Raw genomic sequence first — 16,273 nt, 5'->3', positions numbered from 1 at the left:
CCAGTGTCACCCAGATGAGGATGGGTTCCCCCTTGAGTCCGGTTCCTCTCAAGGTTTCTTCCTTTACCAATTTAAGGCAGTTTTGCCTTGCCACTGCTGCCTGAGTCACCTCAGACTTGCTCATAGGGGAATAAATACATACACACTGTGAACTATATACATCTAATAATAATCTAGAATTTTTATTCAGTTAATTCTTATTTCTTTTATTATTCGTTATTTCCTTTATCATTAATTATGTTTACCTTCTGCTCTATGTTTATGTTCTGTAAAGCTGCTTTGAGACAATGTCTATTGTAAAAAGCGCTATACAAATAAACTTGAATTGAATTGAATTAAAATCTAGTGTATTTTACGGCTGCATATATAATATTTTATTTCTTTTTAAAATTGCTAAACCGATCCAAAAGACAGAGCCGTCGAACTACGGGATGTGACGTCTAGCTTATCTGTGTGCTAGCTTATCACTTCTGACCTGTCACCGTATTCCTGAGCAATGAAGAAAGTTTTATTTATACATTTTTCCCCCAGACAGAATTATTTTGGTGCATTTAATTAGGTGCATTGTGAAACAAAGCCAACTAGCAAACAAACCAAAAGAATCAATTTCACTCTGATTTTGATTAATAGGTGTGAATTTGCCCTGAGGTCAAAGCTTAGCTCTACCACACACACACACACACACACACACACACACACACACACACACACACACACACACACACACACACACACAAGCCTCTGGTGGACCCTTAACCCTCAATTACCCAGCTCTGTGTTTGCTGCCTGGCACAAACATCCATTTCCTTTCACCATCAAAATTAAATATGGCGACCTGTTATCAAAATTATTCCCGTTCCACAATGGATGGAAATTAAAAAAGGATTGCATGCAGACCCCAAATCCGAGAGGAGAAAATTTGACGTTTTTGGGACCCCCGTAGTCACCCCACCCTTCTCCATCCAATCCTCCTACTCACACAATCAGCCACCCAGTGCTGTGTTTGGCGATATAGGTTTGGTTTTTCTCACTCTTCTCTCATGGTCAGCTAATGAGATCTACAGGCAGAAGGGAATGCAGAGGGAAATTGCATTTTCCAGCAGTGATGTACTAGCTGTCACAACAATCAGCATGGCCCCTCGTGTTTTTCTTTTTTTTCCCTTTATTTCTTCATCTCCTTTCCCACACACACTCTCACACAGACACACGAGCAGGGAAAAGATCATCACACAGCCTTGCACGGTGATTCTGTTTCCTCCAAAGGCATAGTTAGGACTTTGACCTGTGATGGCTGTTGATGATTTTGAACAATAAAAGTAAGACAGTTTATTCTCTTTAGATCTGCTTGTCGGAGACAAATTACAAATGGACGCTAGTTACTTTTCACACCGTCTATATGGGTACGTCGGCTCTGGTCGAAGGAGGTGACGGACGCTGTGTACTTCTGATCGAAACGACTGCACGTGATTCACTGCGTTACTTAAAAGCACTGATAAGAGATGTGTACATTTCAACCTCTCATATGTATTATGGAAGAATATTTACTAGCTCATAGTTCTTCTTACATCCTTTTGAATTCTCCAGTGTTCTGTCCCACCGTCATCCATACTTCTTTATTCATGTTGCTCAGTACTTATTATGTTCAAATACTCGCTCTGTAAGATAGTGTTTAACTTTGCATGTCAATAATAATAATAATAATAATAATAATAATAATAATAATAATAAGGGGGGGCACGTGGCTTAGTGGTTAGCACGTTTGCCTCACACCTCCAGGGTTGGGGGTTCGATTCCCACCTCCGCCTTGTGTGTGTGGTGTTTGCATGTTCTCCCCGTGCCTCGGGGGTTTCCTCCGGGTACTCCGGTTTCCTCCCCCGGTCCAAAGACATGCATGGTAGGTTGATTGGCATCTCTGGAAAATTGTCCTTAGTGTGTGAGTGTGTGAGTGAATGAGAGTGTGTGTGTGCCCTGTGATGGGTTGGCACTCCGTCCAGGGTGTATCCTGCCTTAATGCCCGATGACGCCTGACGCACAGGATCCCTGTGACCCGAGAAGTTCGGGTATATATAATAATAATAATAATAATAATAATAATAATAATAATAATAATAATAGTGTCTTGTCAGTAATCAGGGTTTGTCTTGTTTTTGTGTCATGATGTTGGTGTAATAAGTCTGTCTGTGTTTTTGCCCTGCTTTTCTGTCTGCTGTCTAGCCCTGCTGTTAATTGTTGGCCCCGCCCACTCATTTGTTACCATGGACACTAACTGCACTTAATCTCTTCCCCAGGTGTTCTGTCTTTGTCTCTGATTGTCTCCGCTTTGTGATCGGTTCCTGTTTACTACATTTACTCTGTTTATTCACTTCCTGCTGTTAGTCGTTGTCGGTATGGGGTGTGTTCATGTCCATGTCCCCGTTTCCTGTTTTGTTCCGTGTTGCCTGCCTGTTTGTTTTGTTTATTAAAGGTAGGAGGTCTATGCGTTAGGTATTTTTCCCCTGTTTTTGTGTGGAAATAGTGTGTCGAATTTAGAGCTTTTAAGCCTTTAGCTCTGAAAGAAAAGAAAAGCTTTGAAGTTCTCGTGACAACTCTCATAAGCAGTGGGGTTATTGCGAGTAATCTCAACCTGTCAGGATTCATCCTCTAGTTAGACCAGAATTACAGGTTTAAGCCTGAGCAACAACAGGAAAGAAAATCGTTCATTTTATTGCTTTACTGAGTTTGAAGGCTGTGTGTGATGGGCGGACAGCCGAGAAGAATAAATGCTTCCTTCTTAGTTTTTAGTCTCATATGCGCCTCTAGGCGCATGGAAATGATCCACGTCTGGAGCCGGTACTGTGAGCCTGCGGAGAATGGCTTAATACTTGATAGCACTATGTCGGCTGTGCAATGCCGTATATCATGGCTGAATGCCCCGTGGTGTGGATTTGATGATGCGTAATAGTGGCGTGCCTTAGAATAGGTAAGGATGTAGTGATGCATGATGGATTGGTGCCGGGTATGGTCCTGTTAGGATGTGATTTAGTTGTGGTGGTTGATGATGGGAAAGTGATGCCATAATAATTTTAATATGTAATATGTATATCTCATACATTATTTTCTATCCCCCTTCATCCTATTAGAGGATTTAGCCCAAATCTCGAATATGTCAATTAAACAAAAGTCTAGCGTTCCGATTTTTTACTATCATAGGCGGATGAAGCACCGCCATATAGCGAGGCCTTGGCTGACGCTAAAGGGCATTGGGATAAAGGCAGTCGGGCGCTGAGTGCTTGGAGAAATGCCAAGGGTAAGGAGATAGAGGAGAGCAGCCAACAACAAATCGACCCCCGAACCCAAAAAAAGAGCAAGAAGACGAAAGGGAAAAAAATGTGGAGATAGAGATAGCATGAAAGAAAAAAAATAAATAGTAAAAAGGGCAGACTAACGAAACGAAAGAAGAAAAGAAAGAAAGAAACGTGTGTCTTATCATAGCTGAAGAGAAGAAGAACAGACGAAGAACGATACGATAGTGTAGATAACACAAAACAGCACATAAGCCACACGAAGACATCATCGATGTGGTAAAAGGGACAAAGGCATTCCCATATCATTAGTTCTGGGTAACAAAGCAATAACAACGTGCTACTCACCTACTCGAGAAGGAAAAAAGCGCTCGGCCGGCGTGATAAGTTAAAGTCGGCCTATCATATTCACAGTCGGAGGTTCCCGAGTCGATAATCTCATAGAGTCTAAACGCTGGCCTTACTACACAAAACCGCGGTTGGATTTGTAGCTGACCATACTCTACATTACTACGATAGAAAAGAGTGTTATTTGTGGTTAGTAGTAAAGACTACAGCAGCGTTTAGCTCAGGAGTATATGACTACGGAAACTCCAACCTTGGCCTTGAATATGAATGGCCAACTCTTCCTGCGCGCCTTCAGTTCTCTCCAGCGCTGCATGGATGGAATGCATTGAGGAATGGAAGCGGGGAGGGAAAGCTGATCATATAACACGTCCTACTTCTGCCTTATAGTAAAAGTCTATTCTTCGCTTTCTTCTTTGTTTTTATCCCTCATGCAATGGGTTAAAACACCGCTTATCTGCTGTACCAACACATGCCGCACTGAACACTCTCTTCGCCAATATAGACAAGACACGCCCCTTTCTAGCCTCATTGAGCCTACACGTTTGTTTGATATTAGTGTTTAGTTTGCTCGTTGCCGAAATCCGTTTCCTGAGAATACTCTCCAACATCGATTTTTTTTTTTTTTTTTTTTTTTTTGACCCCACCTTTAAATGACACTGAGATATGAAATCGGATATCAGGAAAACGTACTTTATATGCCCGGGTTCCTAATACAGTACTGTTTAGCCTAGGGGGCCGAGCCGGGGCGCAATAACATCAAACAGGGAGCGGAAGAGGAGGCGGGGGGGGGGGCAGGGGGGAGGGGGGGGGGCCCAGAAGGAGGGGACGGGGTAACAAAACTTAACCAGCCCGGGACACTCTACATATCAAAACTAAACAGGAAGAGGGGCGGGGGCAGGGGAGGAAAAAAATTTTTTTTTTTTTTGTTTTTTTTTTTTTCTTTTTATTAAAAAAATACACATAAGGACACCAATGCCAAAAAAAAAAACAACCCAGAAAATTTCCTTTTTTTTTTTTTTTTTTTTTTTTTTTTTTGTTTTTGTTTTTTTAAAGCTCATAACAGGTTATTATATTGATTTCAGTTTGTTAACAGGACTCGCTCAATTATTTCACACACCATAGGACAGAAGAATTCTTTTATGAAGACCATCGATCATCTCAGACATCCTAATATCACGGTGACGTGTGTGATGCGTTTTGTGGTATTCGGAGGCAGTTCCTGCTGCCCCTGTGGATATTTATGGATTTGAGGGATTTTGTTCCTCCACATCTCCACCTCAGGTCTGAGCCTCTGCTGTAGATTCACCTACACACGTTTAATCCATCAGTGCAGCTTGAGACTTTTTGCTGGTGACCAGAAATAGACGTCCTGTTCTTTAATAACACACTCGCAGAGTCAGAATTTATTCCATATTGCTAAGAACAATATGCAGTAATTCTGTACGTGTATGAATTTACAGACTCCTGATGTGATGCTGATGATGGTGGTTGTGGTGGGTTGGTGGTGGTGGTGAAGAGGATCTGATGATTATTATGACGGTGGTGATGTTGGTGATGATGAAGATGATGAGAACTATGATTAGGAGGGTGATGGTGATGTTGATGTTATGATGAGGGTGCTGATGATGATTGTGCTGGTGGTGGTGAGGAGCAGGATGATAGTCGAGGTGATTGTGATGGTGGGGAGGAGGAGTCTGATGATGATTGTGCTGGTGGTGGTGAGGAGCAGGAATGATAGTCGAGATGATTGTGATAGTGGTGTGTGGAGGAGGTTGCTGATGTTAATGATGTGTGGTGGTGTTGCGTGGCTGATGGTGGTGAGGAGGAGGATGATGGTCGAGGTGAATGTGACTGGTGGTGAGGAGGAGTCTGATGATGATTGTGCTGGCAGTGGTGAGAAGCAGGATGATAGTCGAGATGATTGTGATAGTGGTGTGAGGAGGTTGCTGATGATAATGATGGTGGTGATGGTGGTGGTGGTGCTGTTGGTGGTGAGGAGGAGGATGATGGTCAAGGTGAATGTGATGGTGGTGAGGAGGATTCTGATGATGATTTGTGCTGGCGGTGGTGAGGAGCAGGATGATAGTCGAGATGATTGTGATAGTGGTGTGAGGAGGTTGCTGATGATAATGATGGTGTTGGTGGTGGTGGTGATGGTGGTGAGGAGGAGGATGGATGATGGTCGAGGTGAATGTGATGGTGGTGGTGGTGGTGTTGATGGTGGTGAGGAGGAGGATGATGGTCGAGGGAATGTGATGGTGGTGAGGAGGATTATGATGATGATTGTGGCTGGCGGTGGTGAGGAGCAGGATGATAGTCGAGATGATTGTGGTGTGTGAGGAGGTTGCTGATGATGGTGGTTGTGGTGCTGATGGTGGTGAGGAGGAGGATGATGGTCGAGGTGATGTGATGGTGATGTGAGGAGGATTCTGATGATGATTGTGCTGGCGGTGGTGAAGAGCAGGATGATAGTCGAGATGATTGTGATAGGGTGTGAGGAGGTTGCTGATGATGATGATGGTGGTGGTGCTGATGGTGGTGAGGAGGAGGATGATGGTCGAGGTGAATTGATGGTGATGTGAGGAGGATTCTGATTGATGATTGTTTGCTGGCGGTGTGAGGAGCAGGATGATAGTCGAGATGATTGTGATAGTGGTGTGAGGAGGGTTGATGATGATGATGGTGGTGGTGCTGATGGTGGTGAGGAGGAGGATGATGGTCGAGGTGAATGTGATGGTGATGTGAGGAGGATTCTGATGATGATTGTGCTGGCGGTGGTTTGAGGAGCAGGGATGATAGTCGAGATGATTGTGATAGTGGTGTGAGGAGGTTGCTGATGATGATGGTGGTGGTGCTGATGGTGGTGAGGAGGAGGATGATGGTCGAGGTGAATGTGATGGTGATGTGAGGAGGATTCTGATGATGATTGTGCTGGCGGTGGTGAGGAGCAGGATGATAGTCGAGATGATTGTGATAGTGGTGTGAGGAGGTTGCTGATGATGATGGTGGTGGTGCTGATGGTGGTGAGGAGGAGGATGATGGTCGAGGTGTTTGTGATGGTGATGTGAGGAGGATGCTGTTGATAATGATGGTGGTAATCATGGTGGGTGGTAATGATAAGAAGGTCGATGACTACATATGATGTTTACAGCAGCTCCAGTAAACAGGACCTGCTGTTATCTCTGAGTTTAATGAGGTTTGGTGTTATTTAATTAGTACAAGAACAAGGTCACTAACAGCAGCTCGACTTTTAAACACCATTATGAAGCTGTGCTCTGCTGCGTTCTGCTTGGTTCATTTGAATAACATTGTAATAATAATAATGATACGGCTATAACACTTCATAACTCTTCATATCACTTTACTGTATTAATGATGTACAATAATGAATCTTTTACTATCGGCGTTAATCATGAGGGTAGAACTGAAGCAAGGCCCGAGAGAGTAAAGAAACATCGTGACCATCATCGCCGTGTTTAGAACGTCCCTCGTCTCTCAGAAGTGCATTTTGACTCCATAGTTCCAATGGAGACTCTATAATGTAGGTTTATATATCTGCCTTGCTACAGTACATACAGTACAGACCCAAAGTTTAGACACCCCTTCTCATTCAAAGAGTTTTCTTTATTTTTCATGACTATGAACATTGTAGATTCACACCGAAGGCATCAAAACTATGAATGAACACGTGTGGAATTATATACGTACATAACAAAAAAGTGTGAGACGACTGTAAATATGTCATATTCTAGGTTCTTCAAAGTCGCACCTTTTGCTCTGATTACTGCTTTGCACACTTTGGCATTCTCTCGATGAGCTTCAAGAGGTCGTCAACTGAAATGGCTTCCAACAGTCTTGAAGGAGTTCCCAGAGATGTTTAGCACTTGTGGCCCTTTTGCCTTCACTCTGCGGTCCAGCTCACCCCAAACCAATCCGATCAGGGTTCAGGTCCGGTGACTGTGGAGGCCGGGTCATCTGGTGCAGCACCACATCACTCTCCTTCATGGTCAAAAGCCCTTACACAGCCTGGAGGTGTGTTTGGGGTCATTGTCCCTGTTGAAAAGGTGGTATTGTGTGTCCAAACTTTTGGAAGGTTGTTGTCCAAACTTTTGGTCTGTTACTGTACATGGTGTCTGTGCTTGGTGTCAGAATACGAATGCAATCTAGTCAGCTGTGACCTCCGAGGAGAACAAACCTCACACAGTGTGATGAAGAGCTGAAGATAGTAAGACTTTATGGGCATTTGTCCCAGGGGAAATCAATGGGATGGACATTTATTAGTGTTGTTATGTTATGTTGTTTGTTGTTGTTGTTGATGACTTTGATGTAGTAACACAGATAATAAATTGTTTCCTGGATGTCCTACAGCTTTAAATGAAACAGATAAACATGTTGCTTTTTCATTCGTTAAACGTTCTGTCAAGGAATTCTGGTAATTTTTGGAATTTTTGAATTCTTATTCTGTACTTTAAGCATAAAAAGACTTCTGAACAAAAATAAACAGAAGAAATAAGCAACTGCAGTCATGTTACTGTTAATACGGCTTCATCACACCATCCTGCGTTGGTTATTCTCCTCTAACACCCTTTTGTTCTTTACTTATTGCGCATTAATCTCTCTATCTCTGTCTTACTCTCGCTTCTTGTACGGTATGTCTCTCTCTCCTATCTCGCTCTAGACGAGCTCTCTCGCTCTATCTCGTAGAGCTGATGTGTGCCTCTATCTATCAGCTATCATGATAACGAATGTTTTTTGTGTTTCATTTTGTTTGGCGCACCCTTAGGTGAGGGGTGTAGCCGGAGGAAGAGAAGAAAAAGAGGGGGAAAGGGGACAGGGGGAAGAGGCGAGCGAGAGAGAGAGGGGAGAGAGAGAGAGCGAGAGAGAGAGAGAGAGAGAGAGGCGGAGAGAGAGAGGAGAGAGGGAGAGAGAGAGAAGGAGAGAAGGAGAGAGAAGAGAGGGAGGAGGGAGGGAGGGAGGGAGGGAGGGAGGGAGGGGGGAGGGAGGGAGGGAGGGAGGGAGGGAGAGGGAGAGGAAGGAAGAAGGAGAGAAGGAGAGAAGGATAAGAGAGAGAGAGTATAGATAGATTAGTTATAGATATAAGGAAATATATTTATATGGATGAGTTCTTTATTTATTTAGTTCGTTAGTTATTTAGTTATTTATTGATTGATTTATGTATGATTTGATGTAGCGTCACTTCTATGTCTTATATCTCTATCTCTATCTCTCTTGTATATCTCTCTCTGTCTACTGTCATGTCTCTACTATCTCTCTCTCGTCTATATCTCTCCATTATCCTCTCTCTCTCTCTCTCTCTCTCTCTGTCTGTAGGAGCTGGTGGGCAGTAACTCATCACAGAGGAACTGGAAGGGAATATTAATCGCTCTGCTGGTTATTCTGATTATCTGCTCCCTCATCGTCACCTCTGTCATCCTGCTTACTCCAGGTACTTTAATCTTTCTTCAGCTCTCACAAGATTTTTCTTTCTGCGTTTCCTCTCTGTTCCTCTCGACCTAATCGGCTGATAAACAAACCATGAAACAAAGCCAACATAACCTACAGACAGGAGTAGTACAAACAGTGAAACTACTGAACAAGCTCAATCCAGCAGAGCGTGATCGAGAGGAGACATGGAACCAGCAACAACAGACGTTCACATAGTGTATAAGGATGCCCTCTGGTGGCCGGGGGGGATCAAGTAGCTCTGTGGTGGCTGTGACATTCAACAGGAAACAGATCATAGACTCAACTTTACTACTAGCACAAAAATAAGAGTCTTTATCAATAACATTCAAATAGAATCTTAATCTCAACACGTGATATATATTTATTTTGGTAATTTAACTAAAATAATGAAACTCGTGTGTTATATAAGCCCGATGACGCCTGAGATAGGCACAGGCTCCACGTGACCCGAGGTAGTTCGGATAAAGCGTAGAAAATGAGTGAGTGAGTGAGTGAGTGAGTGAGTGAGTGAGTGTGTGTGTTATATAAATTCAGTACACACGGACTGAAGTAGTTTAAGTCTTTGGTTCTTTTAATTGTGATGATTTTGGCTCACATTTAACAAAAACCCACCAATTCACTATCTCAAAAAATCTGAATATGAATATGTCAATGTCAATCAACTCAAAATACCTGCAAAGGTTTCCTGAGTCATCAAAATGGTCTCTCAATTTAGTTCACTAGGGTACACAATCATGGGGAAAGCTGCTGATCTGACCGTTGTCCAGAAGAAAATTATTGACACCATTCACAAGGAGATAAAGCCACAAACATTCATTGCCAAAGAAGCTGTTCGCAGAGTGCTGTATCCAGGTAAGGTACAGTATGGACCCCTGAAGTTGTGCTGTGGTATCCGGCATCAAGATGTTGGCAGCAGATACTTTAAGTCCTTTAAGGTGGTGGGTCATCTATGGATCTGGGGAATTTGGTGCCCAAGTCGACACCTCAAACTTGTTATCATTTCTCAAACCTTTTCTGAACAGTTTTGCTTTGTGGCAAAGAGGCCACAGACATCAGGGAATGTGTTTCTATGGAAGGGTGTACGTACATGGTCTGTAACAATGCTTAGGTAGGTGGTTTGTGTCACCACATGAATGACAGGACCCAAGGATTCCCAGAAGAACATTGCCCAAAGAATCACACTGACTCCACCGGCTTGCGTTCTACCCATAGCGCATCCTGGTGCCAATGTGTTCCACAGGTGAGCGGCGCACATACACCCGGCCATCCACGTGATGGAAAAGAAAATGTGGTTTATTAGACCAGACCACCTTCTTCCTTTGCTCTGTAGTTGGCACTTTTGACAGTGGATAGGGTCAGCGTTGGGCACCCTGACTGGTCTATGGCTATGCAGCCCCATACACAACAAACCGAGACAAACTGTGTATTTTGACACCTTTGCGTCAGAACCAGCATGAACTTTTTCAGCAGTTTGAGCTACAGTAGATGTGTAGGATCGGACCTCACGGGCCAGCCTTCGCTCCCAACGTGCATCGACGTGCCTTGACTCTGTTGCCGGTTGTGGTTCACCACTGTTTCTTACTTGGATCACTTTTGATAGAACCTGACTGCTGCAGAGCTGGAACAGGAGATGTTGGATGTTGGAGATGTTCTGACCCAGTCATCTAGCCATCACAATTTATCCCTTGTCAAACTCGTTTAAATCTTTTTTCAAAGCGCTTTTTTCTGCTTCTAACACAACAACTTTGAGACAAAATGTTCACTTGCCGCCTAATATATTCTGCTCACTGATGGGTGTAATGATGAAGAGATAATCGCTATTATTCACTTCACCTGACAGTGCTCATAATATTATTACTGATTGGTGTAAATGTTTGTTTCACTCTCTTTATTCTCACTGTTTTTATAACCACTCTTCTCTTCTCTTCTCTTCTCTTCTCTTATATATCTTATATTATATTATATTATATGATATGTCTATTATATTATTGTATTGTATTATATGTATTATATTATATTATAGTATTGTATTGTATTATATTGATATGATTGATATTATATGTATTGTTTGTATTTATTATATTGTATTATATTATATAATATTGTTTATATTGTATGATATTATATTATATTATATGTATTGATATGATATTATATTATATTATATGATATGATATATATTATTATATTGTATTTATATTATATTTATGATATGATATGATATTATATTGTATTATATTATATTGTATTATATTATATAATATAATATTGTTTTATATGATATTATATTTATTATATTATATTATATTATATTATATTATATTATATTATATTGTATTATATTGTATATGTATTATATTGTTTTATATTATATTGTATTATATTATATTATATGATATATGTAGTATTATATTAATTTATTGTATTGTATTGTATTATCTATTATATTATCTGATATGATATTCTATTGTATTGTATTCTATTATATTGTATTATATTCTATTGTATTATATTATTATCTTGTTTTATATTGTTTATTTATATTTATTTTATTTATATTGTATTGTCTTGTATTGTTTTATTATTATATAGTATTATTATATGTCTTGTATTCTTCTATTGTCTTGTTTTTATTCTATTATATTCATCTTTTCTATTTATTCTACTTCTATAGTCTTGTATTATTATTTGTTTATCTTGTATTATTCTGTTTTTTATTCTATAGTATGTATGTTTCTCTTAGTTTTTCTGTCTTGTTTTCTCTTTCTTTCGTCTTGTTTCTATTGTTCTCTGTATTCTTAGTCTTCTCTTGTCTAGTCTGGTTTTCTCTTCTTCTCTAGTCTTCTCTAGTCTTGTCTTGTCTTGTCTTCTCTTCTCTTGTCTTGTTTTCTCTTCTCTTCTCTTCTCTTCTCTTCTCTTCTCTTCTCTAGTCTTGTCTTGTCTTCTCTTGTTTTCTCTTCTCTTCTCTTCTCTTCTCTTCTCTTCTCTTCTCTTCTCTAGTCTTCTCTAGTCTTGTCTTGTCTTGTCTTCTTTATGGAGCTCTGGAGCTTTGTGCACAGGAGCATTGTCATGCCGAAACATGTCATGCTGCTTGGGGAAGAAGCACACATGAGTGTGATGGTCAGGATGCTTCCTTGAGAAGTTTTATGTTTGGTGTTAAATCTCGGCAGCATTGATGAAGATAAGATTGAAGATCTTCCCAGTGGGAGTTCTGTATAGTGGGTTTCTATAAAGTAGATCTCTCTCTGTTTTACCCCCAGATTAACACCAGCAAGCACTTTATTAATGTTTAGTATAAAGTAATGTCAGTTCTACACAGTGCCATAGGGTAGATTTATATCTTTAGTTCAGTATGTGAGCTAAAAGGAAACGAGGTCAAGTTGATCCTCTTTATTTTAAGGAGTTTGTTCATCCCTGATCAGGTCAGCAAAAAATTTGAGGAGTTTAACGTCTCATCGCTCTGTTTTCCTCTTTCTGTGTTTCCACACACCGTAATCATACAGCAGTCGGAGCCCATCTCCCTGTGTTATTGTTAGACTGTCTCTTTTATTCAGAAATTGCTCTTTTCTTTAATACAGGAATCACACAGGCACTCAGTCTCATCTTCCTCCTCATCCTCTTCCTCCTCTTCACCATTCCCTGACAGCACTTTTATTTATTTCTAAGAATGTTTCAGAATAAGTGACAAACAAGACTTCTTTTTGTCATTTCAGGGTTTTGTTTACTATTACAAAACGGTCTTGGGCTTCCTGTTGGAGTGAAAGGAAAGCTACCATCTTTACCTGTTTAATAGATAAATCTTTATCTAAAATAAAACAAAAAACAATTATTTTATTAGAATTCACTTAACACGTACAAAATTTGCCCTCGAAAAGGATCAAGGATCATTTTAATTGTTTAATTTTTCCAGAATCAGTCAGTGCAAAAATCCAAACATGCAAATATTGATGATTTTGTATATGTAGCTAGAATTAAGGTGGGGTCTCCGTTGTTTGAGAAATGCTTCAGAAAACTGAGTCGGGACAACAAACAAAACAAAAATCAAAACAAACGTGTAGCCAATGAGCAGAAAGGGGCGTGTCTTGTCAATATGGGCATAGAGAGTGTTCAGTGCGCATGTGTGACATTAGCAGAAAGCGGTTTTAACATTGACATGGAGGATAAAAACAAAGAAAGAAAGAGAAGAAAGACTTACGATAAGGCAAGAAGTAGGACGTGTTAATATAGGATCAGCTTTCCAGCGCTGGAGAGAACTGAAGGAGCAGGAAGTCGGCCACATATTCACAGGTTGGAGTTTCCCGAGTCAATAACTCCTGAGCTAAACGCTGTTACTACACAAATAACACCTCTTTTCTATCGTAGTAATGTAGAGAGGCAGCTACAACCGCGTTTTGTGTAGTAACAGCGTTTAGCTCAGGAGTTATCGACTCGGGAAACTCCGACCTGTGAATATGTGGCCGACTTTACTTAAGACGCCGAGGCGCTTTTTTCCTTCTCGATAGGTGAGTAACGTTGGTTTTGCTTTGTTACACAGAACTAATATATGTCTTTGTCCTTTACATGATGATGCTTGTGTGGCATTTTTGCTTGTTTGTTTATCTACAATCGTATTGTTCTTCCCTTCAGCTATGATAAAGACACGTTTCTTTCTGTTAGTCGCCTGGGTTACGTTTGTATGTGTGGGCGGAGCTATCGATACAGGGGTGGGACCCATTTGGGTTAGGGGTGTGTTTGTTTTGGGGATTTCAAATGTCAACATTGGCTTTCAAACGGCGGAGACCCCACCTTTAAGGTTTGTGAAAATATGACAAAATAATTAGCAGGAAGTGAACATAGTGAGCACTGATGCGTTGACACCATATCCAGAAAGCCCTAGTTTAAATATCACAGCTTGCGTCTTCACTTCACTTATCGGCCTTACACAAACTGTCCAGCTTGAAGCCTTTTTTAAATAAATCTGATTATTTACCATCATCACTGGCAGTGACATTTTGGACCCCTTTATCATTTGTAATGTTGCTCCTATATAAAACAGTTCAGCACAAGCCCAGACATTTTTAGGGTCATGATTGAGGACAATGTCCCGTCCAGAGACAAACTGTTTCGTGTTGAGGTTTTGTTTAAACCAACTATGGAAAATACCCTCGCTAATGAATATGTTTTTGTTTTCATTGGTTGTTGTGTTAAATCTTACCCAGATACAATAGTGCTATTTTCTGATTGGCTGTTGTGTAGCCTCTTTTTTTGATTGGCTGATAAGTGTCAGGCTCGACTAAGAACTCCAGGGGAGACGCGCTCGGTTCCTGCCCGGTTCCATAGAGACAGCGGAGCGGACAGATACATTCTGGGTGCTGCGGCTTATTAAATATATGATAAATAGTCAAAAAGTTTTTCTGCGTGAGAAATACGATGTGTGGTGGGAGAGCGTGAGAAAAGATCGAAATGTGTGACACATGACAGCCCTGATGTAGATAGAAGAAGAACGTAGAAGCCTTTATTATCGCCACATATACATTACAGCACAGTGGAATTCTTCTCTTCACACACCCCAACTGAGGAGATTGGGGTCAGAGTGCAGGGACAGTTATGATACAGAGCCGCTGGGGCAGAGAGGGTTGAGGGCCTTACTCAAGGGCCCAGCAGTGGCAGCTTGGCTGTGCTGGGCCTTGAACCCAAAATCCTTAACCAGTTGACCCTCCACTGCCCCTTGTGGTATTGCAGAAAGTTGTTAACAATTCGGTTCATTTTTATTTGATTTGTTTAGTGCTTTTTAATGAAAAGATATATTACAAAGCTGTGAGTCTTACTGGTTTTACAAGAGATGAAGGTGAAGAGAAGGTGGCACTTGAATGAAGAGGAATTTTAGTGGAGGCTGTAAAGGAATATATCACTGGTTGTATGTATTGAACGAATATGAATGAAAGTGTTAGACCTACTGACTCGTTCGTTCAGTTTGATGCTCTTACGACAAGAAGAGAACACTGTGTGTGTTTGTGTGTGTGTGTGTGTGTGTGTGTGTGTGTGTGTGTGTAAAACACTAAAACAAGCCTTGTGTGATGTGTTGTTCATAGCAAAATTATCGTAGCATTAAAAACTAGTTCATACACGTGGAGATCTTCTCTCTGTTGATTAGAAGTGCCATCATGATCATATCTCTTAAAAACCTGCTTCTTTAACCTTTTTAGCGAATGAAACGATGCCTTACTCATAATATCTAAAAAGCTCCTCACATGCGCCACCTACTGGTATAATGATGTAACTTATGGACAGAGCAACTTAAACATCTAAACGAATCATTTTTGAGTCGCTGGAATGAATCAAAATTACCATCTCCGATTCCTGCCCCAATGGACCTCAATTAGAGCTTGTTGCAGTTGTAAATTTTGACCACTGGATGCAATAATTACTCTGTGAAGTTTCCTTTGATGATTTCATGTCTAAAAAGGCGAGAAATAAAAGAATTTAGTTGGTCACGTAATGAATCGCGTTGTGAATCAGGACTTAATTAATATTTAATTATTTTAATAATTAATGATTAATATTTGTTAAACATATGATGTTAAAGGCGGGGCATGTCAGTGCGAATAAGAATTCAATAAACAATTGTTTTTCTATCCTGTTTCAGGTGAAGATGACGATCTGGCCCTGAAAAGGAAACTGACGGTCGAGGACATTTTCAGGAAGGATTTCAGAGTTCACGACCCTGAGGCTAAATGGATTAACGGTGAGCCGCCATTTTTTTACACACATTGTGATATGTAGGCTGTCAGTCCAGGGCTGTCTACAGCAAGGTGTCATTTTCATGTGAACAAGACTTCAAGCACAAGAATGGATCAGGCAGGTTTAGAGATCGATTCAGTTCGATTCGATTCGATTCGATTCAATTCAGTTTATTTATATAGCGTTTTTAACAATTGACATGCTCTCAAAGCAGCTCTACGGAAGTATAGAAACTGGATAAAAAAAATGTAAATTAAGAGTATTAACTATTTATCTTTAACATCTATCACCAATGATTAAGCCTTAAGGTGACAGTGGCAAGGAAAAACTCCCTGAGATGATATGAAGAAGAAACCTTGAGAGGAAACAGACTCAGAAATGAAGATCAGGAGATCAGAATGAGTCAGGATCATTGCTATTATCCAGCATAAACACCCCCCACCCTAACCCCACCTATC

At 40.7% G+C, this 16,273-nt stretch overlaps 1 protein-coding gene across 3 annotated transcripts in view; it reads left to right on the top strand.

The window, feature by feature from the left end:
- The window catches only part of dpp6a (dipeptidyl-peptidase 6a), a 119,990-nt gene that overhangs the window by 78,546 nt on the left and 25,171 nt on the right, over positions 1-16,273 (top strand). For all 3 annotated transcript variants that reach the window (XR_007140236.1, XM_047811801.1, XM_047811802.1), the window contains 2 exons: positions 8,961-9,075; positions 15,721-15,819. Coding sequence is in view for 2 of the 3 variants with exons in the window: in XM_047811801.1 (XP_047667757.1) it covers positions 8,961-9,075; positions 15,721-15,819 (214 nt within the window). In the remaining variant the exon portion in view is untranslated. The remainder of the gene's footprint in view (positions 1-8,960; positions 9,076-15,720; positions 15,820-16,273) is intronic.

This window comes from Tachysurus fulvidraco, chromosome 3 (genome assembly GCF_022655615.1).
Source record: "Tachysurus fulvidraco isolate hzauxx_2018 chromosome 3, HZAU_PFXX_2.0, whole genome shotgun sequence".
NCBI lineage: Eukaryota > Metazoa > Chordata > Actinopteri > Siluriformes > Bagridae > Tachysurus > Tachysurus fulvidraco.
This window is presented reverse-complemented; position numbering and strand designations above follow the sequence as displayed.